A 27,989-nucleotide genomic window follows, 5' to 3' on the forward strand; every position below is an offset into this window, starting at 1 on the left:
ATCCATTCATCAGTTGGTAGCTCTGTGGGCTTTATTTTTCTTTTTGGCCGCACCACGCACGCTGGCAGGATCTCAGTTCCCCGACCAGGGATGGAACCCGCATCCTCAGCAGTGAAAGCGCGGAGTCCTGACCACTAGACGGCCAGGGAATTTCCAGTAACTGTGCTTAACCGTTTGCGGACCCACCAAGCTGTTCCACAGCGGCTGCACCATTTCACATTCCCACCAGCAGGCGCAAGGATTCCCATTTCTCCACATCCTCGTCAACACTTGTTATTTTCTGCTTTGGGATGATAGCCAAGCCGGAGATTTCAGAAGAAGGGAGGAGGCTAGTGCCTCAGGAGCCCCAGACACAGCCCGCTGGTGTCCGTGTGCTTCCGGCCCACCATTCTGTGCAGAGCCGCAGGAGCACGGGCTGGGGAGTCAAGAGAATTCCGTTCCAGTTCCAGCACCGGTGCTTATGGCCGTGCAACGCTGGTCAAATACTTTAACCACTCTGAGCCTCAGGTCTGTCCTCTTTGGGAACAGAGCTAACGAGCCCAGTGCACTTCCCGCAGGAGGCGGGGCTGTGAATCTGTGACAGCAACAGAAGAAAGAGTATTTTCAGAAACTCTACAGGGGGGACACATAGGTGGTAGAAAGGGGGGTGGTTTCAACCTCCCTTGATAGATCTTTTATGATAATGTATGGGCAGGACTAGAATACTTTCCGCTTCAACCTCTTCTTTCTCTGCCTTTGAATGGAGAAGCCAAAATACAGGAAAAAGTAGAAAGACAAAGAAGGAGTAGAAAAAATTCTAGACGACCTATTGAGGGCAGCCTTGGCATCAGAATAATTACTGGACACACACACACACACACACGCACCAGTGTACACACAAATACACATACACACACAGCACCTGAACCTCACTGTGGATTCAAAGTTTGCCCAAATCAATTATGTCACCGGATCCAGAGAAGCAGGTATACGGCAGGAATTAGCATCCCAAATTTTCAGAGGAGGAAATGAAGACCCAGGGAGATGAGGCAACCCTGCCCAAGGTCACAGAGCACAGCTGAAGTGGAGCCTCCGGACTCTAGTGCAGTTCAGCCAAAGCACAAGATGGCTGTGGGCACTGGGGTCCACGCAGGGTGTGGGCCCAGGGCTAGTTCTTCTACAGCAGCAGCAACATCTGTCTGTCTGTCTGTCTCACACACACACACACACACACACAGTGACTGAGGTCTCCAGCGAGCAGCCCAGGCCACCTTCCAGAAATGAAAGAGGACCCTCCTTCCTCGCCGGCAGGAAAAGCACGGAGCCTCGTGGGCCCCCAGCCGGCATCTCCATAGTGACAGAATCCCAGAAGATGTGGGACTAAAAATAAAGCCTCCACCTTCTGAAATCCCCATCTGCTCAGCTCCAGCTGCAGGAGGGCTCGGTGATTCTCAGTGGCCAACACCTAAACAGCAAGGAAGGTCCCTCGGCCCTGAGAACAGGGGACGGCACACCCGGGGCGCCAGGAACGAGAGACCATCTGTGCTCCCACGAAAGAGTTTTCCACGGTCGTCACCCACGGGTTCCCAGACAAACCAGCTCCGTGTGAGTCACGCCAGCAAGCGAAAGGCACCCTGACCTCCGGGCACAAACGTTCCCACACACGCACAAGCACCCCGTCCATGGCAGGCCACCTCTTAAGCCTTGAAAGTAAGACGTGTTCCTGTTCCAAAGGCACCAAGGGTTCTAACGTTTCCTCACTTAAAAGAAGAAGAAGATTTACAAAACGCTTAGCTCCCCAGGTAGGCTCTCCAAAACCTACTTAACTCCAAAATGGATGCAGTGTGTGGTAAATGGTCTAAAGCAGCCGTTTAGCCAAGAGCTTCAGAGCCAGACTGCCTGGATTTGAATCTACCAGCCATGCGACCTTGGGGAAGCCAGCTTTCCCCTCTGGGGCTCAGTTTTCTCATCTGTACAATGGGGTTAACTGCAGAGGGCCACTGAGGACCTAGCGGAGAGTAAGTGCCCCAGGAGCTCAATCGTTCAGTGGCCCGGTGGGTCACGTTCCTGTTGGCAGGCCAGCCTGAGAACCCAGCAGTGAACGGACATCCCAACTGAAAAGCAGCCTTTCAAGGTACTAGCTGTGCATCAGCTGGAAACTCTCCATATTAGCCAGCACTTTGCACACACTGAATGCCCCCCGCCCCACTTGCCATCTACACGACCTTCCACAAAACAACCCTCAGCCTCAGCTTATCTTCCAGATAATCTATAACACGGATCCCAATGTATGATTCCTAGTATGATTATTAACTATATTACAGCTAATTTAAACGGCCTTAAAATTCTCAAATAGCACACAACAAGTGCAACTCCTCATTAGTCACGCAGCCCTAAGTTAATAATTAAGCAGCCTTAATTGGTGGATATGGAACTGCACGGCACAGCCTCCTAGGCACCACTGCACATGGAACTGGCCGGGCCCAGTAATGGATTTCTAAATCAGCTCACAGAGCTAATTCACATCGAAAGTTAATTAGCCTAAGGAAGGCAGGTGTGACTCAGTGAATTCCAGCCTGACTTTCTGCTCTGACTCAGCCACCTCAGGAGGCTGCCAATGTCATCCTCCCGGCTTCGATTTCCTGGAGCTCCAAGGAGGGGGTTCCAGGAGACAGTGCTGCAGGGAACCATGTGTTCCCGGCTCCCCTACTACTATCAGCTGGGAGCCAGCAAGTGCTCAGAAGGCCACTAAGAGGCAGGACACACCTTCCTGTGGGGCTGACTCTGGAACCTCTGCGAGGGAGGGAACTTTCCAGCAAGTGGAAGTCACAAGTGAGCCCCAGGAGGGTGCAGGGCCGGGCACCACCAGCCCTCACAGCCTAGGACTGATGAAGATCAGGGCTGTCCCTGTCCAGGAAGACAGCAGCTCACGTGTGCAGGGCAACTGACAGTCCACAAAACCACCCTCTCATCCAGACTCTCACTGCACCCTCCCCTGGGAGAGAGCATCACTGCCCCTGTTGGACGGATACAGACACCGAGGCACAGAAAGGTGCAATTGTCAAAGGCCATTCACCTTGGAAATGGTGCAGCTCTTGCCTCCCAGACCCCTAGGTCCTCCTAGTTCAGTTGTCTTTCACTGTTCCCCATCCAGGGGCAAGCCGAAGTCAACATCTCGCTGGCCCAGAAACGGCCCAAGCGTCCATCAACAGGTGAACAGATAAACAAAAGGTGGTCTATCTATACAGTGGAATATTACTCAGCCATGAAGAGAAAGGAGATTCTAACACATGCTACAGCACGGATGAACCTGAAGGACATTCTGCTCGGTGAAATAAACCAGACGTGAAAGGACACGCACTGTATGATTCTACTTATACAAGGTACCCAGAGGAGTCAAGTTCACAGAGACGGAAAGTAGAATGGTGGGTGCCAGGGGCTGGAGGGAAGAGGAAATGGGAAGTTGGTGTTTAACGGGGACAAAACTTCAGTTTGGGAAGATGAAGAAGTCCTGGACACGGATGGCAGTGATGGTTGCACAACAGTGCGAATGTACTTAACGCCAATGAACTGTATGCTGAAAACTGGTTAAGATGGTAGATCTGATGTTATGTGTATTTTACCACGCCAAAAAAAGAATGAAGTACTGATACATGCTACAACACGCATAAACCTCGAAAACATTATGTTACATGAAAGAAGCCAGACACAGAAGGTCACACGTTGTATGTATGATTCCATTTATGTGAAATATCCAGAATAGGTAAATCTATAGAGCCAGAAAGTAGATTAGTGGTGGCCAAGGAACAGGGGAGGAGAGAGAATGGAGGATGATTGCTAATGGGCCTGCGGCTTCCTTTTGGGGTGGTGAGAATGCTCTAGAATTAAGACAGAGGTGGTGGCAGCACAGCATTGTGAATGTGCTATATGACACTGAATTGCACATTTAGAAATGGTCTGTTCTATGTTACATGAATTTCTCTTCAATGTTAAAAAAATGAAGGCAAGGAAAGAAACTCTCCCGTTCTCTGGCCTTCTCTCCTCCTGCATCCAAAGCCTCACCCGGTGCCCTCTTTTTCTGCTGGGCATCTGTCCAGCGGCCCTTCCTGCCCCTTCCGTGCACTGCATACACTGGAACCTCCATTTTCCCTCTGCATCCAGGCCTGAGCACAGCCAGGGGACTGGAATCCTTGCGTGTGTGTGTCCTTCCGAGCAGGTTAGGATTCTAGTGAGAGCAGGAGAAATCTGGAAGGCAGCCTCCTGGGAGGATAGGTGGGCCAGAGCACCGTCCCCAAGTTTTTTTTCATCAGAGGCTTCATTAAGCCCTCTTACAAGTTCAGAACAAGGCAAGGTGCTCTGGGGAAGCCAAAAAAGTATAACTCGGCCCTGCCCCTGGGAGCCCCCGCCAGCCCAGCTGGGACACCTGGGCCCCGGGAGCTACATCAAGATAACGACAGGCCGGGGAGTGGCTCATACAGTGTGGGGAGCCCCAGGGAAAAGCAGACCCTCTAACTCTTGCTGAAGGGACCCCGGCCTGAGCCAGAGGCTCCCACGGGGACCCACCTGTGTCTCTTCTCCGCCTGGCGGCCACAGGCCCTTCAGCTCTCCCAGCTCAGAGGACATAGCAAGGCAGCCAACTGCGGTGCAGGTGGGAGAGACAAACTGTTGGCCTCCACCTCCTCCCCTACCTGCTGCTGCGTCCTGACCAGGCCACTTTGGGTCCCTGCTCTTTCTCTAATGAGCAAGGAAAAGGTCAGAAGTGGGGCAGGAAGAGGGGAAAAAACCCGGAGCAAACTGACCCAGCCCCAGCTGAGAACCCAGAGTGCGTGGTGAGCAGGGCCCACCCTCATGGACAAGCCCCAGCCCACTCTGAACTGTGCCCTTTTAAAAACATGCCTGTCCCGCCCCCATAAACGGGGTTCCTAACTCAGCCAGTCTGAAAACGGCTCTGACCTGAGAGAAGGAAAAGGCACCACTTCCCAAGACCTCAAAGACACACAACTGGGGGAGCCTCTGACCACAGCCTCCTAGGCATGTGGCTACAAGACTTGACAACAGGATCCCAATGGGGCCTCCAACTCATGCACATGGCCGTTACCCCAGAGCATGCAACCCTATCTTGGGGAATCTAATCCTGCTCTAAATCCATGGTGCCTTTTGGCCTCTTTGAAGAACAAAAGCTACAGAACAAAAGAAGAGAAATTCTGTTTTCCTCTCTAGAAAAAAAGAAAAGAAACAAAAAACTCACACAAACCCAAACTGAAAGCTTCTGGGCATTGTTCAGACTGAACTAGATCAGGAAATACTGATGGTTTTTTTTTTTTTTTTTTTTCTTTTTTGCCACACCGCGTGGCTTGCGGGATCTGAGTTCCCAGACCAGGGATCGAACCCGGGCCCTCAGCAGTGAAAGTGCGGAGTCCTAACCACTGGACCACCAGGGAATTCCCCTGATGGCTTTTAAAAACAACAACGTAACAACACGGCACGGGCCATGTAATGGACGTGACAACATGAACCTGAAGAATCAAGGACCCCGATTAGGACAAGAATCCTGGCCAGCAGGTAACCTCCTCTGTGGTTGGCCCAAATCATGACCTCCCTGAGCTGTAGTGTGCCCGTGTATGAAACACGACAGCTGAAAGCACTGAGTGCCAAATCATGACCTCTTCGAGCCTCAGTTTCCTCACCTGTAAAATGGGCACAGCAGCACTTCTGGGTGTCAAATGAGGCACAATGGGCAGAAGCACTCCGTGCCATGGAGGGTGTTACACAGAAGGTGGATGAATGAGAAAGGCCTTTGCCTCTGGACCTCTAGCCACCGCCTCCCCGCAAACGGTCATCAGGCCCTGAGTCACCGCCAGGCCGCCACTATGCTGGGCACCGGGGACTCAAAGACAAATAAGCCAAGGTCCCTCAGCCTGCAGAGCAGCTGGGCTAGACCAGGGATCCCTATGGTTTGGAGAGGGAAGGGCTGCCGCCTTCTCCTTGGGCAGGAATCTCAGTATCCAGAAAAGTCTATCATGAAGCATCAGTCTAGCTGGGTACAGGATGGGCACCATTATCAGCCTAAACCCTCCAAACACCAGTCCTGCAGCTCCCTGGCCACCAGGGCAAACTGGAGGGAACCGAACATCCCAGACTTCACAAGCCGGCCTCCAGTTTACAACCACGCGGTGAGTCGCAACCCTGCCCCACGCCCAGCCTGGGGTGGTGAGGCTTCAGGGAAACGGAAAGTCATTCCTCCTGGAAGGTCAAACCCGTGGACTTGGTTTTTTCCCCACGCTCCTTCCGGCTCCCCTATTCTCCTAAGATGCTGAATTCCTCTTTTCCTCCCTGCTGGAAAGTCAGACAGAACATTCCTCAGGAAAGGGGACAGTTTGCCAGGAGAAATAACAGAGGTAAAAAGAGAGCGAGACGGGTGTTACTGGTGCTCTAAACCTTGGTGCCCAAGGAGTGCAGGGCAGATGCGCTGGTCAGCAGGCATCACCGTGACCTCACGATGCTCGCGTGAGTCACCCCAGTGAGGCTGGGACCCGAAATGAAATGAGCAGCTTGGAAGCTCAGCTGAATATACTGATGTGGGGATCTGTTCACCACCTCCCTTGCTACTGCTGGCAGCAAAAGCCCAGGCTGCGTGGCCCCCAAGTATAAATTAATGAGCTCCTTTCCACACCAGGTTAATGCAAATCGTGCTCTGGACCAATGGAACAAGCCACTTCAGAACTCTGCTTCACTGGGCTGGAAAATGTCACAGGAGTAGGGGAAGAAATGAGGTCTTAACTTATGCATGTCCATTTGATGGCTCAACAAGGGGGAATGATTTCAGAACTCTTGAAGCTTTTGTTATTAATGGTGTTTTAGTGTTCTTAAACACACCAAACAAAATTTCCTTCAAACTGGTCGTCACTGACTGCCGTGGGGAAGGCTGCAGGCCTCCCACCTCCCAGATGGCTCAACCACAATGAACGTGTGGCCTGTCAGATGCACAGCACTGACGAACTAATTGAAATATGCTGCAAGAAGCAAACCCCAAATAAATGTGAAATAGCTGTTTCCTTATGCAAGAGCCCGCCCGCCGAACTGCCTCCATAGCTGGCCGTCCCTGCCAACTGAACGGTCCCCGGGCTCCAGCTTCCGTGTGGTTTTCAAAAGACTTAAATGCTTTTTGTCCATTGTGATTACCCAAGAGGGAAAAATTCTAACTGCAGAAAATGGTTGGGTTTTCTCCCTCTTATTGAAAAAAAAAAAAAAAAAAAAAAAAACCAAAATCTGCAAGTGTAAAGTCAACTCTCACAAAGTGCCCAGCAGGACAGAAGAGCGCAATGGACCAGCCAGCGATAAACCGGCCTCGACGGCGCCTCCTCCTCTGCGGGAAGCTCCGCCTCCCCGGCAGCCCCACGCCTGGATGGAAGCTGTTCCCTGCTGTTAACGGGCCCTGGCGCCTCGTGGGCGCTCCCTGGGGCCTGACTCCTTCGTGGACCATGGCCAGGTGAGGCCAGGAGGCTGCAGGGCCTGACTCAGTCCAGCAGGGCAGCAGCGGGAGAGAGCTCTCGCCCTGCTCCGCAGCACAGCCGATGAGTCAGCCAGATCCTACAGAGACCTGGGGGAAAGCCCCCCCAGCTGCAGAGAGAGAAAATTCCATCCTTTGCGGGGAACCATTTCCAAAAAGGGAAATAAAGAACCTCGGAGAGAAGAAAGAGCAATAATCCCTATTACTTATGTACGAACTCTTCACAGGGCACACAAGGCAGAACATTTTTGGAAAGGTTTCCAGGAGTAAGAAGGAGTAAGAAAGCCAGGATTTGAGGGTTCGGAACCCGGGAAGCCCCATGCTGGCCCAAAATGCCTCAAGAGAGTCATTTCTGGGGCTTCCCTGGTGGTCCAGCAGTGCTCCCAATGCAGGGGGCTGGGGTTTGATCCCAGGTCAGGGAACTAGATCCCGCAGGCTGCAACTAAAGACCCTGCATGCCGCAAGGAAGATCCTGCACGCGGCAACAAAGATCTGCGTGTCGCAACTAAGACCCGGTGCAGCCAAATAAATAAATATATATGTATTTTTTAAATGGTAAAAGCTTAGAAAAAAAAAAAAAAAAAAAAGATCATTCCTTTGGGCGAAGGGCTGCCCTTGGCACCTCCCAGCAAAGACCAGTTAGTTCCGTTAGACGTGGGGCTGCCGACACCCCCTTGTGTGCGAGAACACGGGACCTCCTGCCTGCAGGCTGTGGAAAGGGGAGATGGGTGCCCTTCTGTAAGGGATATAAGAGGGCGAGGTGGGGAGCCTATGACCGGATATTTCTCCTTCCTCTGGCACCCAAGACAGAGCAAACACGAGAAACTGCGGCCCTGGGCTTCATTCACCAACTAATTACCGAGCGTCCACGAGGGGCCCCGATCTGTACGCTGGAGTTACCATGGGGGCAAACACAATGACAAAGACAGCAGATGGGTCATTGCGGTGGGGGTGGGGCGGGTAGCACGAGGAGGAAAGAATCTCATCGCGATCGCTGCAGGAGCTGAGAGGAAAGAACCACACTTGGGATCAGCCAGGAGTGGGTGCAAGTCTTGTCTCGGCCCCAGCCACCTGTGCAAACTCCAACAAGTCACTTACCTCTCTGAGCCATTTTCCTTTCTGTAAAACATGGCAACAGTCCCTCCTTATCTCTCCGGAATGCTGTGTTGTGGAACTACTTTGTATAAACTGTCGGTACTCATTATTCACGGATTCTCATATTTACGAATCCACCCACTTGCTACAGTTTACTTGTAACCCAGAAACTGACGATGGCGGCACTTACGAAAACGGTCAACAAGTGTCCTTTCCGTGATCCATTTACTGCCACAGTTTTCACACTTTTGTGCTTTTTTTGTTAGTGATTTAACATGGCCCTGAGCATGAAGCCAAAGCACTGTCTAGTGCTCAGAGCCGCTCAGAGCCGAGAAGGCCGTGATGTGCATTACGGAGAAAACTCGTGTGTCAGGTGAGCTTTGCTCAGGCGTGAGTGATAGTGCTGTTGGCCGAGTTCAATTAATGAATCAATAATATATAATAAATAAGGCATCTTTAAAGAGAAACACACATAAGAGAGTTATGTATTGATCGGTGCACAAATACGCTGAGACCAGAGGCTGGTGGGAACCTAACTCCGTATTTCCCCTAAGAGCAGTGGTTCAGGGCACTTTACAGAGCTGCCAGGAATGGGCCTCGACTGTGCGCACACGTGACCTAGGATGTATTATACTAGAGGGCTTCCGCTCTGTGAGGCCATCGCTCCTGCAGCTGAGTATCCACACCTGGCCTATCAGCATCACTCCAAGATGGAAATCAGCCTCGGGGTCCCCAAGTCCTGCAGCTTCTTTTAATAACTCTCTGCCTTTCCCCTGCACTCCCAACTCCCAACACCTTCCCACAAGAGGGAAACAGGACTTCGGGGCTTCAGCGAGAAGAGGATGTGAAACTGCTTTCTTTCTTTCTTTTTAAGAAGATGTTGGGGGGAGGAGTTTTTATTAATTAATTAATTTATTTTTGCTGTGTTGGGTCTTCGTTTCTGTGCGAGGGCTTTCTCTAGTTGTGGCAAGTGGGGGCCACTCTTCATCGCGGTGTGCGGGCCTCTCGCTGTCGCGGCCTCTCTTGTTGCGGAGCACGGGCTCCAGACGCGCAGGCTCAGTAGTTGTGGCTCACGGGCCTAGTTGCTCTGCGGCATGTGGGATCCTCCCAGACCAGGGCTCGAACCCCTGTCCCCTGCATTAGCAGGCGGATTCTCAACCACTGCGCCACCAGTGAAGCCCAAAACTGCTTTCCTGATGCTCTTCCCCAAAGCTCTTTCTTGGGTTTGATTTGTCTGTTGCTGGAATCCTGCCTGTTGGTTCATTTTGTTTCTGTCCTCTGGCAAGGGCAGTTTTTTGTTTTTTTCAAATTTAATTATTATTCTGACGAACTTTATTTCAACAGTAACTATATTTTTTGTTTGTATTTAAACGATTAAAGCAATTTTATTTTACTTTTTTTTGAATTTTTGAATTTTTTTTTTTATACAGCAGGTTCTTATTAGTTATCTATTCTATACATATTCGTGTATACATGTCAATCCCAATCTCCCAATTCATCTCACCACCACCAACACCCCCTGCCACTTTCCGCCCTTGGTGTCCATACGTTTGTTCTCTACATCTGTCTCCATTTCTGCCCTTCAGACCGGTTCACCTGTACCATTTTTCTAGGTTCCACATACATGCGTTAATATACGATATTTGTTTTTCTCTTTCTGACTTACTTCACTCCGTATGACAGTCTCTAGGTCCATCCACATCTCTACGTTTGTTTTTTTAATACTTATTTACTTGGCTGTGCCAGGTCTTAGTTGCAGCATGCGGGATCTTTAGTTGCTGCATGAGGGATCTAGTTCCCTGACCAGGGATGGAACCCGGGCGCCCTGAATTGGGAGCAGGGAGTCTGGACCACAAGGCAAGTCCCAAGGGCAGTTGTTAATATGAGTAACTGAAGTGAATGCCAGCTCTCCTCCCCAACTGTGCTCTTTCTGCCTGTGGTCATAAAGGTTTAGCAGGGGTTTTTCTTGGTGTTTTCTGGGCTGGGAGTGAGGAAGACGGTACCCCTGTACCCGTTTGACAGGAAAAAAGGGCTGATGTACAGGGCTGCTGTCCGACTTCAACTTTGCCAGTATAAAGAGCCAGCACCAAGCTGGTAATTAGGGACCTGGGTTCCAGGCTGCAGGACAGGTCTTGGGCAAGTCACTGCTCTTCTGTCAGCCTCGCCCTCTCATCCTTAATGGGGTACAGCCCTCCCAGCTCCAGTGTTCCCAGACCCTCCAGCAAGGCTGGAGAAGACTTGAAAAGGCACCACCAGGCTCCCCACTTTCCCTCCAGACCGATTCTCTCCTTTCACGCAGGAACCTTTTCTGGTAGGGACGCGGTGATAACCACAAATTTGACTCTAAATCCTACACACCTTTCCACGCGCCCTGACTATCAAAACTCCACCCATTCTTCAAGGCCTCCTTCAAATCTCACCTCTTCCAGGAAGTCAACCCTGACTGCCTCACCCAGAAAGGGTGTCTCCTCCTCTGAAGCCTGTCTGCTGTTTAAGCAACACTTATCTCACATGCCCGGTGTTACCCCACCCGTGGGGCACATCTCCCTAACCACACCGCGAGGCAGCCTAAGTTTTAGGTGCAATGTTACATATTGTATTCAACTCTTACCTGTCCAGTTTTCCAGAAACCTTTTGTGATGAGTTATAAAGAATACAGAGAGTTTTACACTTATATATACACGTGCATATATAGCCAGTAAAGTAGAAATAAGTATGCTGACCACAAGGGTAAGTGAATACAGTCACTACATGAAACTACAGCATTGTGCTCCCAGCATCCTGGAAGCCAGGGAAGAGGAGGTGACCATAAGCAGTTGGAAAGACAGTGTGGGTGGATTGGGAAGAGTCTGGCAGAACCGGGTGCAAACCCGGAGTGCCTTCGGGTTGACTTCTTTCTCTGGGAAAATGGAGGAAGAACACCACCTAACGCTCAGCGTTCGTGGGGAAGCCTTGTGCACGCTGTGTGCATGGAGTACACAAACCATGCATGTTTTCCTTCTCCACCTTCCTTCTCATTATCAAAGGAAGAAGCAACCTACATTCCCCGCACACAGGGGAGGCAAATCTTGCCTGGCCGTAAATTCTATAAGAAATTTTTCATACAAGACTCTGTAAGAAGACTTGAGCAGAGAGGGAGCAACGCCCCACGTTACGGTTAGCCCTGGTTTTAGAGCAAAGCCAGACGACGATTTGCCATGGCCGCCATGGTTCTATTTGATCACATCCCGGGTACCCAGTGAAAGCCTAATAAACATCGACGGAAGGACCTACAGAGAAGCTACTTGAAGACCACTTAGTGGCAGGGGGTCCTGGTGAGCAGGTCTCAGGAGGGCTGTCTGCAAGGCTGACCGCCTCTCCTGCCCATGGCTGAGGATGCAGGCGTGAGATCACTGTCCTTCCATGACAGAGCACATGGCCGCCCCCACCGCCCACTGTCTTCTCCAAAATCAGCAAGGCAGCGATCATGAAGCACCAGAAGTTTCCTCTTTTTTTTTTTTTTGCGGTACACAGGCCTCTCACTGTTGTGGCCTCTCCCATTGCGGAGCACAGGCTCCGGACGCGCAGGCTCAGCGGCCATGGCTCACGGGCCCAGCCACTCTGTGGCATGTGGGATCTTCCCGGACCGGGGCTCGAACCCGTGTCCCCTGCATCGGCAGGTGGACTCTCAACCACTGCGCCACCGGGGAAGCCCTTTTTTAAAAAAAAAAAAATAAATTTATTTATTTATTTTTGGCTGTGTTGGGTCTCCGTTACTGTGCACAAGCTTTCTCTAGTTGTGGTGAGCGGGGGCTACTCTTCATTGCGATGCATGGTTTTCTCATTACAGTGGCTTCTCTTAATGCGGAGCACGGGTTCTAGGCACGGGGGCTTCAGTAGTTGTGGCGCACAGGCTCCAGTAGTTGTGGCACACAGGCTTAGTTGCTCCATGGCATGTGGGATCTTCCTGGAGCAGGGATTGAATCCATGCCCCTGCATTGGCAGGTGGATTCTTAACCATTGCGCCACCAGGGAAGTCCATCACCAGAAGTTTCCTCTTCTAATCTCTACAAATGAACTGTATGTTCTCCACGACTGGCTCTTCTCAGAGACCAAGCTGGAAAGCCTTAACAGGATGGGATGGTTATAAGAACATCTGCCTGATTTTAAAAGAGGCCTCTAGATATGGAGAAAGGCAAAGCCAGGGAAGTCCATCACCAGAAGTTTCCTCTTCTAATCTCTACAAATGAACTGTATGTTCTCCACGACTGGCTCTTCTCAGAGACCAAGCTGGAAAGCCTTAACAGGATGGGATGGTTATAAGAACATCTGCCTGATTTTAAAAGAGGCCTCTAGATATGGAGAAAGGCAAAGCCAGGGAAGTCCATCACCAGAAGTTTCCTCTTCTAATCTCTACAAATGAACTGTATGTTCTCCACGACTGGCTCTTCTCAGAGACCAAGCTGGAAAGCCTTAACAGGATGGGATGGTTATAAGAACATCTGCCTGATTTTAAAAGAGGCCTCTAGATATGGAGAAAGGCAAAGTTGGGCCCCAGTGAGAGAGGATGTCAACTTGGGACAAGGGCTCTTAGCTCCTCACCATTTATCCGACAGACATTTTCCCTAGAGCCTCCCATGTGCCAGGCACGGGGGATGCAGAGCAATGAGATTCTGCACTGACCCCACAGGAGCTCAGTGTAGCAGGGAGACACAGAGTAACATTTAACTGCCGTTCTGCGTAAGTTAGATTAGGGTGGCACAAAGGTGGAGGTGACGGACTCCACCTGGGAAGGCCAAGGAAGACAACAGGCTTGGGTCTCGGTAATGAACGGTCATTAAGGCAGAGGACGCAAGGCCCAAATCCTACAGGTCCTCATACAAGCAGAGGAATTTTCTTTCAGATTCCATAAAGAAGGACCAACCCAGATCAAGAGAAACCAAGTGATTCAGTGAAGCTCGTACGACCTTATGGGACGGCCGGGCCTGGAGCCTTGACTCCCGCAGTTCAGTTACCCTGCAGCATCCCCTGCACGTTGAGTGCAGAAGGCCAAAGAGAGAAGCCCATTCCATACCCAGTGCCCAGAGAGCCCAGAGTCTGTGCCTGGCCATCGTCATAGCAGAGCATGTACTGTCCTAGTCATCTGGCAAGTCCCTCCCTATAAGAAAAACAGCCCTTCCTAACTCACTGTGTTTCTCTCTGCAAAGGGAGAGGGCTGGGAATCGCCTCCCATCACGGAAGAAGAAGAAAAATTTAACAGGGACCGTCCAGGAGTCAGATAAGCTAGGTCCCCAGAGGCAAGCTGGGGAGGGGGCTTCTAGTCCGTCCAGACACTGACAGACACTGACGCTGACGGTGCACAGGGTGCTGACCCAGGGCAGGGGACCAGGGATGAATCAAACGCCACCCCTGTCCTCCATCCTCCAGGAGCTCACAATCCAGCCGGGGAGATAAGCCAGGCCCAAAAGTAACTATAAAATAAGGCAGGCGGTGATAAGAGTCACACAAGAGACACAGATAAGGTGCAGTGGGAGTTCAGAGCAGAGATGAGTCACGTTGGGGGCTTGGCCGCAGGGGAGATTCAGATGAAGGGGAGCATTTAGCACATTCCCCTCAGAAAGGAAGGGGGGGCGCTCTAGCCTATAGCCCCAGGGGCTCCCAGGTAGGGGCTGGGGAGAGAGCTAGGAGGGGACCGAGAAAGATGCTCAGAGGAGGTCCCCTTTGAAGAACCCTGATTCTGAAGGGGAGGACGGACGCAGGCAGGTCTGAGACTTTGGAGAACTGCCCCCGCCCATATTTCAGAGGCAGGGAGAGGAGTGTAGGATGAGGAGTTTGGAATTTACGCAGGGGCAGCAAATGCGTTGAAAAGGGACAGAGCTACAGATTTGCCTTGAAATGACATTTGCCTAGCAAACACACTCTATTTATTTAGAATGTCCACTTGAGTTTCCCCGGCGGAATTAGCTACACGTTATGGCGGAGGCGGGCACTAGCGTTTCCCTCTCCCCAAGTTCCCCCATCAGCCCTGCCCCTGACAAGCAAGGCTGAGGCGGGCAGGGAGGAAGCTCGCCGCGCTGAGACAGCGCCGGCCCCTCTCGTTACAACAGCAAAGGGAGACTCACGGGATGGAGAGGGGCCAGATTTTCCTCCAGCGAGGGGGACACCGGTAGCACTTCTTCCCAGTCCTGGCCCCCTCTCTGAGGGCCGCACCCCGGGCTCAGGACCCGGACACCCACCCAGCCAGGCCGGCGCTGGAGGGCTGTCCAGGTGGAGGCGGGAAGTCCAGAAGGCTAGACCGAGGGCTTTGGCCACCACTTCCTCCCGGCCCCTTCCCAGCACTGCACACACACCTGCCCCTTGGCCGCCGAGACACTTGTCACTGGGGGAGGGGAGTCCTCCGCGCCCCAGCCGGAACCGACGGAAATTCGCCTTTAGCGTCGGGGGCCCCCCCTGAATCCAGAGGGCCAGCGTCTCCCGGGGGGCCGGGCTGGGAGCGATTTCCTGAGCCCGGGATCCCCGCGCAACAGACCCTCCTCCCCGCGCGGGGCGGCGGGGCCCGGGTCTCCTACTTTTCCCTCCCGCCAAGCGCGCGGGCCGGCGGGCAGGCGGGCGGGCGGGCCTGGGCCTCCGGGAGCCGCCGCCCGGCCGGGATCCCCACCCCGCGCTCGGCACCCCCACCCCGCGCTCGGCCCCCCCGCCCCCTCCCCGGGGGCTCCGCGCGGGCCAGAGGAGGGGGCCCGGCCGCGCCGCCTTCCGGCCGGGCCGCCGAAACACTCACCCCGCTCCGCGCGGCTTCGTCCTCTTCGGCCGCGCTGGGCCGCCGCCGCCTCACGCCGCCCGGGAGGCCCCGGCCCCGCGGCCCCGGCCCGGCCGGCTGCGCCCCGCGGCTCCGCGCGCCGCCGTCGCCACCGCCGCCGCCGCCAGCTGGCCCCGGACGAGCAGCCGGGCCCCCGCGGGCATGCTCCCCGGCCGTCGGCGGGCGTGCGGCGGGCGGGCGCACGTGCGGGTCGCCGCGGGTCTGGGCGCTCGGAGCGCGGGCCGCGGGCCGACGAGGAGGCGGCGGCCGGCGGGGCGCGGGGCCGGGCGCGCCCGCGGGCCGGCCTGACAGCTCTACGCCGCGGCGCCGCCGTGCCCCGCGCGCCCCAGCGGCCGCTGCTGCCCGTGCGCGCCGGGCCCGCCTCGCATTCCCTCACTCGGCGGCAGGCCTGCGCCTCCGTCAGGCCACGCGGGGAGCCGCCCGCCGCCTCCGCCCGCCCCGAGGGCCGGCCTCCGCCCGGAGCAACCCGGCAAACTTGGTGGCCCCGCTCCGGCGCCGGGCGTGCTGTCGCCCCGGCGACCCCCGAAAGCCCAGGGCTCGCTTCCGCGCGGGAGGCCCCGGGCGCTGGACCCGGCCCACGACCTCTCGGCCCTTTTAACACCATCGGCCTCGCCTGTCAGGAGACTCGCGAACAGTAAGAGGGGAAGGGAACGAGCAGATGTGCAGAAAATGGAAAAAAAAAAAAAAAAATCAAGTCCTTCGGGAGTAAAATGACAAATCAAGGGGAACGAACTGCGGAAGACTTCGGAAGGCATTTGGAATGTGTGGACAAACCAAAGGTAATTAATTGAAGTCCAAACCTTGATGCCGGGTACTTGCATCCGTTACCGACCCGATTTGCAGAAACAGGCATCAAGGAGTTCTCTCCTCAGGATCCCAGATATGGTCTGGACCAAAAAATGAAAATGCTCTTTGGTCATCAGAAGTCGTGGGAGTAATAGTAGCCAGAGGGTAAGTTCTAGTCCCTGACCTCAGGGAACTGGCAGAGGGTCAGAAAGAGCTTCATCTTGATGTTGCCTCCCAACTGGAACGCTCCAGTTGGACCAAGAGGGTACTGAGTGAAATGTAAAGGAAATCATAAAGCATATATTTAGACTGAACAAGGATGGCCTTGTTTGTCAAGATCTGAAGTAACTGAATTCAACAGGGCACACCCAAAACCTATGGGTAGTTTACCTATCACTAAGTACCGCCTTATAAGGTGGAGAGGAGCGGGGGAAGTGCTTTCCCCTGGAAGGGCAAGGGCAAGCTCAAGTTAAAGCGCCCCAAGACGAGTTCAGATCAAGTCAGAGAGAGAACAGCCCTGACCAAAGGCTGTCCCATCTCCTTGGACACTGAATGGGCCAGGAGAGCCATCGTAACACAGCTTGCCTCAAAACACCTGCCTTATGATCACACGGAGACAAGTGAAGGGGTCCCCATAAATACTAAACCCTCAACTCCTTCCCTCCACCAAGGGGTGCCCTAAGACCCATTAAAGGTTTTCAGCCCCAGTGCTGCTCTGAGTCGGCCAGGGATTGAGTCATCATCTGTCTCCTGTACAACCGTCCTCCTTGCCTGAGGACCCGCGGAAACCGGATTGGATGACAGACCCTTTTGCTGCTACTTCTCCCTGTACTTGTGCTTTGACCTAATAATAAAAGTAAAGAGCAAAAAATGGTTTCAGAGCATTCAGATCTCCAGAGTGAGGCTCTGCCTGTAGGCCAGTCGGAACGGAGCAGCTGGACGGCTGCCATTGTAACCCTGCAATGACTGCCCTCAGACCAGTAACTCGGAAGACTTAACACCATTAAAAACCAGATCCGGGGCTTCCCTGGTGGCGCAGTGGTTGAGAGTCCGCCTGCCGATGCAGGGGACGCGGGTTCGAGCCCCGGTCCGGGAAGATCCCACGTGCCGCGGAGCGGCCGGGCCCGTGAGCCATGGCTGCTGAGCCTGCGCGTCCGGAGCCTGTGCTCCGCAACGGGAGAGGCCGCAACAGTGAGAGGCCCGTGTACCGCCAAAAAAAAAAGCAAAAAAACAGATCCCACAGTTAGCCGGTAGGAATAAATACACTAATATCACAATTATTCGTATCCACAAACATTTATTAAGTGCCTGTATTCAAGAATGAAGAGGAGATGGTCCTTGCTCTCATGGAGCTTACAATTTCATTACTCCAGCATTTGACTAGATTTAAAAACTGCAGCAAGCACTGGTCTTTGTCTAATGTCAGCAGCAATATAGGAAGCAAATTTCTCACATTATATTGGTCACTGTTACAGTGAAATTGTGAATAAAACATTATTTTTGAAGTCTGTAGTCACAGCGATGACATGACATACAATGTCCAGCAAATGCAAATTTATGGCTTGATTCCTCCTATTTGAGAGGGGTCTGCTGTAATAAAACACAAATCAAAAGGGAAGGCTTAACACAGGTCCTAAGAATACTGGTGTAGTTTAATATATTATTAAACTGCCACAGATCTCTTGGCAAGGCAGGAAATTATTTCCTGCAAAATCTGTGCAAAATAATTGGTTTAATTAGACCTGCAAATCTCATAACCATGTACAATCACTTATGATGGGTAAATACTGTTTGCCTTTATGATTCCTAAAGGGCTCTAGATATGTATTTATTTTTTAAAGCTTCCTAAAGACTCACAGCACAAATGGCACATTAAAATTTAGTGAAAACTGCTTTTGAGATATCTAAAAATTAAAATGACAAATATGTCTAACTTTTCTACATTTATAAGTACAGAGTTCAGAATTCAAATAGCATTCAGTAAAGCACCTGGCTTTTCTGAATTAAAAAGGGGAACAAATTTTGGTTGCTTATCAAACTCCAAGCAAATCATAATCTTCATACAGATCTTCCAAACGTTTGTTCAGTGGCAGCCACTTCCTTCACGTGCTCCTGTGTCACAGGCCAGCACCTTTAGAAGTCTAATTATGGAACATTCAAAGGTACAATTATTTTGATTACATTGGCAATACTTTTTTTTTTTTTTTTGGTAAAACAGCCTATATCAAATAACCCCCAAATCATCTACTTTACTTAAGATCACAGGGCTTCTGAACTTACACTAGACAAGTTATCAATTACTCATTTAAAAAAACACACCAGAGGGAAGCTCATTCAAACTCTAAGAAAGCTCATTTTTTGCAAAAAGATGGAGAGAACAGCTTAGACCACCTAACAAATGTCAACCAACCCAAGGCAGTTTTTAAGTCAATTGCTGGGGACACAGTCTACTTTTCTAAGCCTATTTAATAACCCAGAATGAATCAGAAATGTACTGTTTATTGAAAACTTACTAGACACCAGGCACTTTACATAAGCTCTCACAATGGAAGGAAGCTTCTTATCTTTACATGGAGGAAGGCAGCCCTGAGCAGGGTGTGACCCAGGTCTATCTGGCTCGCCTGTCCCCTGCCCAGCTGCTGCAGTCCTAGCACTGCCTAGCAGCTACATCTACTTGGGACCCTTGAAGGACAGAGGACATTCCCCCCACCTCAGGAGGCTTTTCACAGAAAGGAAGGGGGTAGATCCAGGGGAAAGGAGAGCAGTAACTCTGCTTGCATTTTAAAAGGCACTTCCCAGAAGTGGAAGATTCACTTAGGTTTTTTACTAACTGCAGCTCAGCCCCAGACAGCAACAACAGTTGCTTTTTAAGCTTGCCACCTCTCCAGCTTTCAGGTTGTTTTTAAATGGAGTATTTGTACGTTAAGCATTACCAAAGGGAAAGACGGCTGAGAGGATTTTCCTTGGTGTCCCTCTGCATAGTTACGAAGAAAAAAATTTTTTTTCTTAATTTTAAATAAGTGACTGATACTTCCAATCTATTACACACGTCACAAATCAAAGCATATGTTTTCTGAGAGGTACAGAAGACATTTTAATGGGGCTTAAGATTGGAATAAGACTACTAAGAAGATAACTCCCTGACAAGAGAAAACTCTCATCTCTTCTGAAATGGCAATTTCCTATTCTTAAGAATGTAATAGACTTTACAATAAAAGTAGGGAACAATGAAACATCCTAATAATTTTCAAGGTAGTTTTTAATGTCATGTATAGGAACACATTAAAGGGAGTATCATCAGTAAAGTCGATCCCTTTATTAAGTCTTGACACAAGCTCTCCTGGAACTTGATTAAAAAGAATGTTTTCTTCACTATAACTAGGAGATTAAAAAGAAAAAAAGACTAGGAAAAAATGCCAAGCATAAGGCACTTGATTCTGCTGATGAGTAACTGATTAGCTGGAGGTCTTCAACAGGTTGCAGGAGTTGGAAGCAAAGGTCTGATTCACGGATAGGAAGGAGCAAGAGAGGCAGCTGTCAGGCGAACCCCGCTTGCTGAGAATCCCCCGAGCTGAGCAGGGAGGCTGCAGGCACCAGGCCCGAGCTCAGGCAGGGGAAGCTTTGGTGAAGAGTGCTCAAAAGTTATCTGAGATCCCTGCTCGAAGGCATACATATACCCTAATGGAATAACGGGTGGCTTGGCTCCATATAACTACATGCCATCAAGAACCACAGAAGAAGGAGAAAAAGCTCAAAAGTAAACCAAACTGTAAAACCGGAATCAGTGGGAATCAATGGTGAAAGTTTGGAATGGGTCTGTTTGTCCACACATAACGAGCTTGAATATGTGGGCACTGGGTTCTGACTGGCCACCAAAAACTGGGCAGCTAAGCAGCCTGGACCTGACCAGCAGTCAGGACCTCTACCTGCTATGCTTCTGATCAGAGCACAGCCTCCTGCCCACGTGCTACTTCTGAGAGCCAGGAGGCATTGCCAAGGCAGTGCGCTGGAGCCCTCCAGCAAGGCCACGCAAAAGGCACCGAGCTCTATCTAGACACGTTCCCTGTCCACTAACAAGCAGGGAAGGTTGCTCTCATCTCAACCTACTGTTCTTACAAGCAGCTTCTATGGGATTATTTATTTTTCTTTCTGGCGGGGGTGGAGAGGGGTTAAAAATGTCTTCATGACGATCTGACAGCTGAGGCCACGTACACTAAGGAAACTGGGGTTGCTCTTACAACCTCACTGAGTGGGTGGCCTATATTTCATCAAAGCTTTATCACCTCACTGTCAAGGGCGGGACACAAATTACATTCAGAATGATGGGCAGAAAGCTACAACTCCCCAGTTGTTAAACTTTTCTGAAAAGTACTACATCTATCACAAGATTAGAGGAGTACGTCTCTATCATTTTTCTTTCTTACAAATAATGAAGGTTAAGGGAAACAAAATGAGATATTCTTACTTTCAAAGCTTTCCAATATTCCATTATTTCCAACATTTTCATTATTAACTATTCCAATATTCACTCTAAGACACGGTTCAAACACGAATTACATTACCATTTTTAAAAAACTTCAACACAACTAAATCCAGGGTATGCTGTTTTTTGTTGCATTCAGCATGTATTAGTCTATCATTACGGAAGCTGTTCTTAAGCATTTATTTTTTTAAAAAAAGAATCATATTCACAATGTAGAACAAGTTTATAAAATTGGTGTGCAAAGTTAATGGTAAAAGGATAACACTATTTGTTTAGAAACAAAGCTGTCTCCCCTATTTACATTTCCTTATTCTTGATATAAATTGGATACATATACTATTTAAAAATAATACTTTTTAAATAGTAAAATATACAAGAGATTCCTGAGCATAATAAAAATATCTTGAAAATATGTGGCCATTTGAAGTATAAAATAGCAAGTGTAAAGAATAGCATGATTGTAAAACTACTGTGTGAAAGCTTATAAACAGTACAAAATAGTTTGCCTTTTCTGAGTGCATAATTACACATTAGTGCAAACAAAACTGTCTCAAAATTTAATGGCTACAAATCTCAAAGATTTGCAGAGGTGCGCAAAACATGAAATTTCTTTAATGTCATACGAACTGAACCCAGCTCTCGATTAATCTTCTCCAAACGATCTTCCAAGGCTTCCTGGGTGAAAATCATGGAAAAAACTTAATTAGAATTCTACATCAAGTTCACCGATTCTATAATTACCACCAAAATGACTTTTCTTTCAGCAAAAGAGCAAGTATAAACATCAAAATTACAATCATTTTGGTTTTTACACAAATCGTCATTTACATTATTTCTTTTAAACTAAACATAAATCAGCTTTTCAACCATTCAAGATAACTGCTTATCTTTAAATAGGAGAGAATTATTTGACTCCGTTGAACTGAGCACAGTACAAGAGGAACCTAGGTTCTTCACACATTTCGCCAGAAGAAACGGACACATCTGACTGGTGCCGTATCCCACTTACAAGTATATCAAATAACTTTCTTCTGACAAAAATTTCTAGGTTAAAAAAGAGGAAAAACCCTGGAGGAGACTTTTCCAAGAAACAAGATATTTCACAACGAGTCAGTGTAACAAATGCTATTTTTAAATAAATAGTACTACTGTTAAATAGTACCTGGAATATATATTCATCATTTTAGATACTTTATTAGATATTAACGCCAATGGTATCCTGAAATAAAACTTAAAAATTTTCTCTTCAACAACTTTAAATTGTAAAAATAATTACACGTTCATTTTAGAATTTTTAGCAGACAGACAAGCAAGAAGTAACAAATAACCACTGTTCCCCTTTCCTGTTTTTTTCTGCAGACAGGAACACCATTTTCAAGAAAAATAAAATCAGAATCAAACTCTACTTCAGAATGTTTTTCAATTTAACTTTTCTTGTTATGGAATATACTTTATGACATCATTTTAAATTAATGTGCAATATTCCATCAGATATACCATATTTAATCAAGAATCTTTTAGTTGAAATTTAGGTTGCTTCTAATTTCATATATCACAAATAATGCTGCAATATATATTCTGAAACATACCTCTACACACACCTATCAATATTGCCTTAGGAATCATTCCCAAAAGTAAAAATGCTAGGTCCAAAGAAATGTAAAATTTTATGGGCTTCCCTGGTGGCACAGTGGTTGAGAATCCGCCTGCCGATGCAGGAGACACGGGTTCGTGCCCTGGTCCGGGAAGATCCCACATGCCGCGGAGCAACTAAGCCCGTGAGCCATGGCCGCTAGGCCTGCGCGTCCGGAGCCTGTGCTCCGCAACGGGAGAGGCCACAACAGTGAGAGGCCCGCATAATGCAAAAAAAAAAAAAAGTAATTAAAAAAAAAAGAAATGTAAAATTTTAAAGCTTTGGATACATGTCAAGCTGAACTCCAGAAAGTCTGACGCTTTCTTCTTCCACTTGTAATGTACAAGGATAAGCTTTCCCCTAGCCCAGGTTCTGGTGTTTTGTTGTTGTTGTTTTTTTTAAATACCTGCCAATGTGATAGTTTAAAAATAATGCTTTTGTTTAAATGTGTGGGGTGTTTTTACTCATTGGTGAGGCCAAGCATTTTTCAATTCTTTTTGCCCAATTTTACCTTTTTTACTTATGAATCATTCACAAGCGTCCTCAGCCCTTTTTTTGCTGCCATTTGTCTTCTTACTGGATTGAAATAGCTTTGACATATATGAACAGAACCTAGGGCCCTTTAAGTCTCATTTTAAGAGCTTATCATCATTATGTAAAAAAATAAAAGTTTCAGATACATTTAAATTTTATTTATTTATTTATTTTTGGCTGTGTTGGGTCTTCGTTTCTGCGTGAGGGCTTTGTCTACTTGTGGCAGGCGGGGGCCACTCTTCATCACGGTGCGCGGGGCTCTCACTATCGCGCCTCTCTTGTTGCGGAGCACGGGCTCCAGACGCGCAGGCTCAGTAATTGTGGCTCACGGGCCCAGCTGCTCCGTGGCATGTGGGATCTTCCCAGACCAGGGCTCGAACCCATGTCCCCTGCATTGGCAGGCGGATTCTCAACCACTGAGCCACTAGGGAAGCCCCAGATACATTTAGAATTAGAGTATTAACAAGTTTTCCTTCTGCTTTCCCAGTAAACTGTTTTATTTTACTTACTTATTTATTTTTTTGGCTGCACCTCGCGGCATGTGGGATATCTTAGTTCCCCGACCAGAGATCGAACCTGCACCCCCTGCACTGGAAGCACGGAGTCTTAACCACTGGACTGCCAGGGAAGTTCCCCCCAGTAAACTATTTTAAAATGAATTTCATGTGTTGACTTTTATAAATTATTGAATAAAAACGTTCAGAACAACAAAAACAATGACAGAAAGTCAGTAAAAAAGAGAAGTTAAGGATACAGGCCCTAGAAAAAGACCTCTGCTATTTTCTGTGTGTCTTTCTCACAGGTCAATCTGAAACTGAACTTTTCCTGACATTAAGGCATTGAAAAGCCAAAGCTTGCAGTTATATAAGAGACATATCATTGCTGTTATGTTTAAAATGTTACAAAAAGAGATTTAAAATGTTCCATGCATTTTAATTCTCTTTGAAAAGCAACTAAAAAAAATGTACACGGCCCACTTCGCCTGCACCATCTCCTGCTCAATAATGGAATCACACCTCGGGCCCAGTCGCTCCGCGGCACGTGGGATCTTCCCGGACCGGGGCACGAACCCGTGTCCCCTGCATCGGCAGGTGGACTCTCAACCACTGCGCCACCAGGGAAGCCCCACACCTCTCTTTTTAACCTCACATCTATTCCAGTTGCAAAGTGCCACTGTTTTATATGTCTACTAAATGGAAAGGGGTTCAGAAATAAATTGCAGATTGGGGAGGAAAAAACAAACACAAAAAAGGGAGATTTAATGTGAGAGCCTTAAAAATGTAAAATCTGTTAATAGACATATTGCCATTTGCTCCCAAGTTAGTTTCTTGAAACCATGATGGCATGTACACCTTTTTCTCAGAAGTATAAAGGTAAAATCACTTTTTGTTCCTGAAAGCTACCATGCAGTTATAAAATATGCTATCATTACCAGACACTTCCTGTAAAGGCTAAAAGTTTTGATCGACTGTTTCAGTGTGCCTAAAAACTGTGATATCAAGAAATCCTCGTGGTTAAATGGAGCGCTGACTAGCATCAAGCCTCCAGAGCAGACTCAGGGTAGGACACTTCACCTGATTCAATCTCGTCTGCAGAGAGATTCGTCCTCCAGTAGACGGCATTCGGCTTAGTGCTGCCTCAATCTGTTAACACAAAAAAATGTTTAAATAAAAATAGGAGAATTCTAATTAGTGGCAGGGAGGTTTATAACAGAATGGAAAGAAGAGACTTCAGCCTAGTATTTTCTTGTCCATCTCGACTTCACATAAGTTCCCTCTGTCACAATTAGTAACAACAGCTTGGCTCACACACGTTTCTAGTGCAGCTTTGTGTGGCATCCACAGTAACTTCCTGGGTTTGACTCAATAATTCCCTTCTGACTATTCCTCAGACATAAGCATGAAGTGCAGAAAAAGATTTAAGACATGTTTTTATGTTTGTTTTTACCTGGTCTTTTTCTTTTGTAAGTTCATCAAAAAACCGTTCCGTTTCAGCTAGGGTCCTAATTTTTGCTGTATACTCAAAATCATTACCCTGTGGCGGTACGTAGGCAGGCTTGCACTGTTCATAGCTAACTGATTGATTCTTCTCCCAGGCTGATCTCACAGAGACTTTCTTCGCTCCACTTGGCAACGGTTCGGGGGAAGAGCTATGATTAACATGGATGTCAGTGGTTTTTTCTGAGTATTTTTTTTCTGTTAGAGAGAAAAGAAATTTCTTTATTTCTTATCAACTCTTCTAACAGAGCATGTACATAACTAAATACATTACCCAACTTCACTTTCTGGAAATGGCTGCTACACGGCCAAAAAAAATGTAATGAAAAGAGATACATAATGAATCATATATACTCAGTTTTTTTCTCCACAGAATTCTAAAAGCCCTGCCCTCAGTTTGACAATCTTCACAACTTCCCTAAATAAACTTAAAGCAAAAAAAAAAAAAGTTTAAAAACTAAACAACACATTTAGTGGACATATACCAACATTACAGAGTTAGTATTTTAAGGGCCTACCCAAGTGATTTCACATACATTATCTTATAACTTTATAAGATAAATGAGAAAAAGAAACTTAAAATATAAATGGGAAAAAGAAGGTACATATAAGTTACAGAATATAAAAAACTGAACAGTATGGCCCTGGTAATTAAACATTAACATCCCCTGTAGCTCTATTTCCCAACTTTCCAATGAGGATAACGACACTGATACAATATGAGTGTCGCAAGTGCTTATTTTTAGAGGCCCTTGGGTAAAAAAAGATTTAAGTGCAGGATATAATGACATTTAGAACCTTGAGAAGATACCAGAAACTCACAAAATGAAAGACTAAAACCATAACTGATAATTTTTTAGGAAAAGATACCTTCTGAGTCATCTAGAGGAAGAAACTGGAGTTGTTTCCTTGGATTGGGACGTTGTACTGTAGGCACAGGAACAGTATCTAAATCATCCAAAAGTATATCAAATCTATTGAATGAAGCAAGTTACTTGTGAGAAAAAAAGTGTTAACTGATGTTCCCTATCTCCACTAGAAAGATAAGCTGGCATCCAGTTAACTTACATAGTCACATATTTTTAAAAGAGAAAGGTGGTCATATAATTTTTTAAAACTGAAATTTAATTTATATTTTCTAACACAAAATTATGTTTACATACTGGCGACTTAAAGCATTTACCAATACATTATCTCATCCGATCTTTATAACAACCATATGAAATAAGCAGGTAGGCATTATTATCCCCGTTTTGTAGAAGAGGAGACTGAGGCTCAATGTGCTTCAGTAAGCCTCCCCAACAGCCTGGCGGAGCTGGGCCAGCAGCTCTCATGTCTCAGGAGTCAGTGGCCTTCCCACCACAGCACACACTTCCAACCACACTTCAGAGGGGACAACTTTCTCAGAAGCACAGGTAAACTCATGTCTAGTGCCAGGGCCATACCAGGACAGCCCACTTTCTTGTACAAATGGCCCCCAATTTTCCCTGTATCTTATACCTTTTCAGGAAAACAAAGAATTATCATTCTATATCCAAAAGCTGGAAGAGGTTCTGAGGCAGTATTTAAATTTTATAGTAGCCAGTTTACAGACTTAAAAACTGTTTTCACATATTATAGTACTTTTTAATTTTTAGTATGACGTTTATTTAAATGACTTAAATCCACAGAATCCCCATTAACAACTGAAAAATTAGTGAAAGTTAGAGGCATAAGTTGACATTAAAAAAAAATCAATACTATATATATTTTATTCAACAATTTTAGAGAACTTACCGAATCGGGCTGCTTTCATTTTTGCTTAGTAGATGACTAAATCCTGGGGACAAATTTTCTTTAGGGGATCGCTTTGGACTGTAAGCCACAGTCACTGGTGTTAACATAATCTCTCTTTTTGCTACAGAGGAAAACGAAGAGGAGACTGTTCCTTCTATGCATGTGCTAGGTTGGCAGAGCAGAGCTTCTTTTTCAGTACCTTATTTCTCACTAAGAATACATTTTCATTGTAAAACTTTTTCAAAGATAAATAAGAGTACACAAAATAAAAACAGTTCATAATCCTAACATCTAGAGGAAACCACTGGCAAGATTTTAGTGTATCAGACCATAGTTGCAGCACTCTGACTCAAAACTGGTTTTTCAGGATTTTAGAAGTCGACTGGAAATTAGATGGAAACACCAGTGCACTAGTGAACATTCCTAGTAACACAGTCATACACGAATCTCCTCAGCAGTTATGGAAATGGAAATTAAGGATACAGAAGCCCAATGCTTAACTTTAAGACCATACTTATAATGGGCTAAAGAAAAAGGTGACTAATGCTGAGTAACCTTAGGTAAATATATGGAAAAAAACATCATTTTTCAGGCTAGCTTAATTTGTTTGAACGAATGTTTAATTAGATAGTTGTCAAAATATCTAGTTGAGTTTGTCTCAAAAACTGTGAAGTGGTATTAGTTGCAAAACATTTGCGGGACACACTCAAAAATCTCACTCTGATAAACGGTGAGAATTTCTTCAGTTATAGTCACAGTAACTGTGCAGTCAGATGGTGTTATTGAACGAGACCGTATTTAGGGATTCTGTGCTCAGAGCACTGCACTAGGCGCTAGGAAGAGCGTAAGGGACACAGAAAGCATCAACGAGTGTGTATGGCTCAGATGCCACTCTTCCAAGCCCAAGAGACATAAACCTCTAACTCTTACTTGGAGTACTTGATTTACGATTTGAAGGTGGTAAAGATGACGATCTCTGTGAAGCAGAATTAAATTTCTTTTGTCTTTGCTGGGCACCTTTCTCTGGGGACCGACTTGCATTGACTGAAGTGTCAGTTAGCCTAGGAGTCAATAATTCTGTAACAGAAAAATGTTAAAAAAGAAAAACAAAAAACCAAAACAAACCTAGCTTCAGTTATCTGCTTTTTATTAACAGACGGTTACACCAAGCAAGCAATTCTTCTCACCATCTAGATTATAACGATTACTTGCAAAATGCACCACATTACAATGCTAAAAAATGCTTGATGAAGAAAAACGTGGGAGTTTTTAATGAATTCATTCTGGTTCTCTGTTTACAACTGGCATTCGAGGTGATTTTTCAAGAGTTTATTTTTAGAAAGCAGGTCACTAATTTATTTACTAGCGGATACTGCTTTAGAAATGCAATGCCAAATATG

General features: G+C 47.6%; 2 protein-coding genes and 1 non-coding gene across 28 annotated transcripts in view; all 3 read right to left on the reverse strand.

The window, feature by feature from the left end:
* Window positions 1-15,427, reverse strand: part of PITPNM2 (phosphatidylinositol transfer protein membrane associated 2) — a 145,473-nt gene extending 130,046 nt beyond the window's left edge. Inside the window, exon 1 of one of the 2 annotated variants that reach the window (XM_067015426.1) lies at window positions 15,342-15,427. The gene's annotated coding sequence lies outside the window, so the exon portion shown is untranslated. Of the gene's footprint in view, window positions 1-14,685; window positions 14,901-15,341 lie in introns of those variants that run through there. The other variant, XM_067015430.1, reaches the window with a different exon arrangement.
* Window positions 5,348-5,420, reverse strand: TRNAE-UUC (transfer RNA glutamic acid (anticodon UUC)). Its single transcript has one exon. It is a non-coding gene; the product is annotated as a tRNA-Glu (tRNA).
* Window positions 15,428-17,448: 2,021 nt separating the features above from the next.
* MPHOSPH9 (M-phase phosphoprotein 9) overlaps window positions 17,449-27,989 on the reverse strand; it is a 54,280-nt gene continuing 43,739 nt past the window's right edge. For 21 of the 25 annotated variants that reach the window (XM_067014333.1, XM_067014328.1, XM_067014326.1 and 18 more), the window contains 6 exons: window positions 27,520-27,666; window positions 26,590-26,710; window positions 25,684-25,787; window positions 24,764-25,011; window positions 24,391-24,459; window positions 18,375-21,324 (listed from right to left, as the gene is read on the reverse strand). In XM_067014333.1, the coding sequence (XP_066870434.1) occupies window positions 21,223-21,324; window positions 24,391-24,459; window positions 24,764-25,011; window positions 25,684-25,787; window positions 26,590-26,710; window positions 27,520-27,666 (791 nt within the window). In that variant the 3' untranslated portion in view covers window positions 18,375-21,222. Of the gene's footprint in view, window positions 17,757-18,374; window positions 21,325-24,390; window positions 24,460-24,763; window positions 25,012-25,683; window positions 25,788-26,589; window positions 26,711-27,519; window positions 27,667-27,989 lie in introns of those variants that run through there. The other 4 variants (XM_067014320.1, XM_067014325.1, XM_059040647.2 and 1 more) reach the window with 4 other exon arrangements.

The sequence above is a fragment of the Kogia breviceps genome, chromosome 15, assembly GCF_026419965.1.
Source record: "Kogia breviceps isolate mKogBre1 chromosome 15, mKogBre1 haplotype 1, whole genome shotgun sequence".
NCBI lineage: Eukaryota > Metazoa > Chordata > Mammalia > Artiodactyla > Physeteridae > Kogia > Kogia breviceps.